Raw genomic sequence first — 4,305 nt, forward strand, 5'->3', positions numbered from 1 at the left:
TTTACCTGCAAAAAGTTTGTGGTTGGTAAGAATTTCATGTTTTTGAAAGAAGTTCCCTATCCTCACCAAGGCTGCATTTATTTGATAAAAACACAATAAAAACAGTAATTTTATGAAATATTACAATTTAAAATAACTGTTATAACATAACAATGGCAAAGCTGAATTTTCAGCATCATTACTCCAGTCTTTAGTGTCACATGATCCTTCAGAAATCATTCTATTTGGTGAAAAAAAGTACAAATGAACAGTAATTATTTCAAATTGAAATATTTTGTAGTATTTTAAATGTCTTTATTGATACTGATAATTTAATACCTCCTTGCTGAATAAAAATATTTGTTCCTTTCTTACCCACCCCAAACCTTTGAACGGTAGTGTATTTATTTTAAAACTTATTTTTAATGTGAGGCCTTTATGACTTACAATTGTTACATACAATTAAGTGTATTGTATATAGCTCTATAAACAAATGCATATTTATTTGAAAGCATGTGGAATGGGTTCTGTGAATACAGTACTTACAGTGTTTAGGCGTTGTTTGTTTTTGTTCTTTTCTACAGGTTTCTTGATATTTTTGTTTTGCAGAATTTCTTAACCTAATCTAAGTCATTTCAGATATTTGGAAATAGTAGATGTGTATTTCTGGTGCAGTCTTAGACACATTTCTCATTTCCTTTTACACATTTCTTTCTTTCCTTCTTCCTTCAGTTTGGAGCGTGTGTGTATGTATGCTTGCTTACTACCAAAACCAGGACTGTATTTTGCATGTTGCCAATAAAAAAGGTTTTTCCCACTTTTGTTCCTTATTTTTTGTTTTGATACTCTTGTTCACTGGATGCACTTGCTCAGCACACACACGGGTCTCTCACACCCAGTAATATTGATCCAGAGTTTCTTTAACGCTACAATACTGTAATTCACTAAATGAAAAATTTAGAGGCAAGCTTGAGTGGAAAGACTCTTTAACATGCATCAGAAGACCTTGAGAAATGGAGTCCTGGAGGTGTGATCGACTCTTTGAGTCAGAGGAATCTTTGAAGTCTAAACACACAAACATGCGCACACTTCTCTCCACACATGCACACAGCCTTTCAGTTAGCTCCATCATGTATAATTAAACACTCAGATCACCAGGACAAGATTAGGGGTTAACAGGAGAACGAGAGATCATGTCCTTTATCATATCCAACAGGTCCATTAGTCAAAGATTCAGCAGATTATATATTGTTAGTGATTTTGCAGATACCTTCTCATTCAAAACAACAGCAGGGAATGAAATCTGAAGTTGAATGTCTTTCACAAGGACGCAGTATTGCTAGGGGACTCCCATTAGATCTCCATTTCATGAATATTCACCATCTTTTAAATAATAAGCATGAATATTAACTAAGGTGAATATTCACATAAAATATTTTGATTCACCTTGGTTCACTTTTCAATACTTATCTAATTGTTTAATTATTTGAACTCTTAAACCTTTGTTTGATTGTATTTAAAAAATATAATATACAATTTAGTTATTTTGAACATATATATATATATATATATATAGCCTCAAAACCGCCTGAAAAATATATGTGCATATATATATATACAGTGGTGTGAAAAAGTGTTGGCCCCCTTCCTGATTTCTTATTTTTTTGCATGTTTGTCACACTTTAATGTTTCAGATCATCAAACAAATTTAAATAGTAGTAAAAGATAACACAAGTGAACACAACATGCAGGTGTGTGTGTGTGTGTGTGTGTGTGTGCATGTTAATTTTTCAGGCGGTTTTGAGGCTGTGTACCACTACATACACTCAGTTTCAGATTCATCTAGCCTTATAAATGTCCGAAATCTGTGTGGTCAGTTTATCCTGGTGTCTGGAAGGGATCATCACCTGCTGCTAAAATATGTACATATGTAATGAGTGTGAACATCACTGGCAGCGGGCTGGACAACATGTGAGATTGGATGAGGCAGATAGCAGGAAGGGTAAGGAAACTGGCAGGTCAGAGGAAAACGTAACTGGCAGATTGTAGGAAGAAGCAGCTGGCAGGGTTGAGTTAGCTGGCAGCATGATGGAAGCAGCAGCTGGCAGGACAAGGGGAGCAGCTGAATTGTGGTTTAGGGTTCAATCTGCAGCGGTTCTGAGGTCTTCAAGGAAAACCCATGGAAGGCCAGAGCATCACTGAGGTCCTCCTCAAATCCCTCACCCTCCTGATCTTACATTCACCTCCTCCAGCTCCACCTCCCCTGTCTTTTCTGCATCTCGGTTTATCATTTGAAGTGCATGAGGTTGTCAATTCTGACAAATTTCTACACAAATAATGTTGGTTAATTGACAGAAAAACTATTTCTTGCTCCACTGTGAGTGTCTGGCAGAGATTAGGTTCTGTAAGACAAACAAGGAGATTCACCAAATGCATTCTACATATTATCACACATTAAGATTGGATATCTGCAAAGAACATATTTTGATTATATTGTTTTGTTAGGAACATGTTGCAACATGTCACAGGGTAGCATAATAATTAGTCTTTAGAGTGCTTGGAAATAGTTAACCAGCCTAAGAATCCTGTGCCAATCGCTATGTAAAACTGCTCAATAAAATACAGGTTAATATTTAGATTTTTTTGTTGTAACAAAAAAATATTTATTTATTTATTTCCATAGTGGCACAATATAATGCACAATTTAAAACAATATCAACTGACTACATGTAGATTAATATTTAACCTATTTTTTCGTTGTGAGGAACAATTTATTTTAGTGTTTATTACTTTGTCATTTTAAAATAATAACAGAGCTCTAACGATAACCCGAAAATGTATTTTGTCCTCAGCAAAAATAATAACACAGTACTGAGTGCTTAGGTAGTTAATAGTTTATAACACACTATTAAGTGCTTAGGGAACTAATAATTTAAAGGAACAATATTTTGAAGCGACAGAGACCAGCGACCGTGTTTCCGTGTAACACCGGAAGTGGAAGGAATGTCATTCTACTGCAGGACAAACACGAGACTCATGTCTGGTACAATGATGCGATCGGGATAAATGAATGAGCTGTAGTCGTGTTGTATGATAATTGTAAATAATAAAGATGACAGCACTGACGTGTAGGTTCATTAAACTTGCTGATGGTTTGCTAAGAGGAGCGCCAGTAACCGTTTGCCGAGCTGGAGCAGCGCTGCAGAGGTATTTGCTGTTAAAAACGGAATATTAACGTCATAAAATAATGTATTCTTTAATTCAAGATAATGTAAATCTCACATAAATACACAAACTCTTATTATTTAGGCGTATTATTCAGTAGCATCACGTTTAACAACTTTATGTAATGTCACTGTCAGTAGTATCACATTATCAACTTTTTTTAACGTGATATTTATGTAAAAAGCATGGCAGTTCCCATCATGCCCCTGTTTTCTGTGTCTTCAGCAGAGCTCCTGTCATTCAGTGTATAAGAACGCATCGCACAAACACATGGTGGGATGAGCACCTCACTGAAGATAATGCTTCTTTTCTGAAGAAGGTCGTTACAGAGGAATATAAACAACAGACCACAGACAAACTCAACCCCCTCAAGGATGAGCCCTGGCCCAGACATGAGTGGGTGGAAGGTGGGCCACACCATCAGAACCCCTGAGGTCTGTGGGTGTCATTTCCACTCCAGACCTACAGGAGGCAGCGTGCTTTTGCTCATAATTGTGCTTACGATAACTGCTTCAGTTTTAATGGTTGTATTGATTTGTAATCTGCATCTCCTCAGGGAGTCGGAGAGTCGGTCTTGTGGCTGTTAAACTCGGAATGATGCCTGTGTGGACCAAATCTGGAGAGAGACACGTAGTGACCATGCTGCAGGTAAAGAGGGTATAAGTTCATCACTTTATTACAGAGGTGGAAATGACAGCACTTTCATTTAAATTGTATATAAAATCTCTTTTTTTAACAAATGTAAATAAATGGAAAAATAAAAAGACAGTATTGTAGAAGCTGTGACTTATCAAAAGTATCTCTGGCAGTCTTAAAATTCAGCTGAACTTTCATTGAGTTGAGTTTATTGGTTGTTCCTGTGAGATTAATTGTCAAATTATATTAATTTGATTGGCAAATGGAAAAAGTGCATTTAAAATAATTTCTATTTTTAGATTTAGATGTTTAGATATAAATTTAAATTGTATTATTATTTTGTTAAAGAGTGATGCTTTAAAAATTTGGCAACTGAAAATATTCGGCCAGAATACATTTGGAGGGCTGGAATCATTAAAGAAACGGTGACATTTAAAGGGTTAGTTCACCCAAAAATGAAAATTC

The 4,305-nt window shown here is 35.7% G+C and overlaps 1 protein-coding gene across 2 annotated transcripts; it reads left to right on the forward strand.

Moving 5' to 3' along the window:
- Positions 1 to 2,935: 2,935 nt before the first annotated feature.
- LOC107706266 (39S ribosomal protein L3, mitochondrial-like) lies at positions 2,936 to 3,868 on the forward strand. Of its 2 annotated transcripts, none has more exons than XM_016509937.1 (3): positions 2,936 to 3,186; positions 3,430 to 3,611; positions 3,761 to 3,868. In XM_016509937.1, exons 1-3 carry the CDS (start codon positions 3,092 to 3,094, stop codon positions 3,865 to 3,867), a joined length of 384 nt encoding a protein of 127 aa, XP_016365423.1. In that variant the 5' UTR covers positions 2,936 to 3,091; the 3' UTR covers position 3,868. The 2 variants fall into 2 exon arrangements, with proteins under 2 accessions (XP_016365423.1, XP_016365424.1); XM_016509938.1 differs by having other exon boundaries at positions 3,433 to 3,611.
- The last annotated feature ends 437 nt before the right edge of the window (positions 3,869 to 4,305 follow it).

The sequence above is a fragment of the Sinocyclocheilus rhinocerous genome, unplaced genomic scaffold (genome assembly GCF_001515625.1).
Source record: "Sinocyclocheilus rhinocerous isolate Xijiao unplaced genomic scaffold, SAMN03320098_v1.1 scaffold53, whole genome shotgun sequence".
NCBI lineage: Eukaryota > Metazoa > Chordata > Actinopteri > Cypriniformes > Cyprinidae > Sinocyclocheilus > Sinocyclocheilus rhinocerous.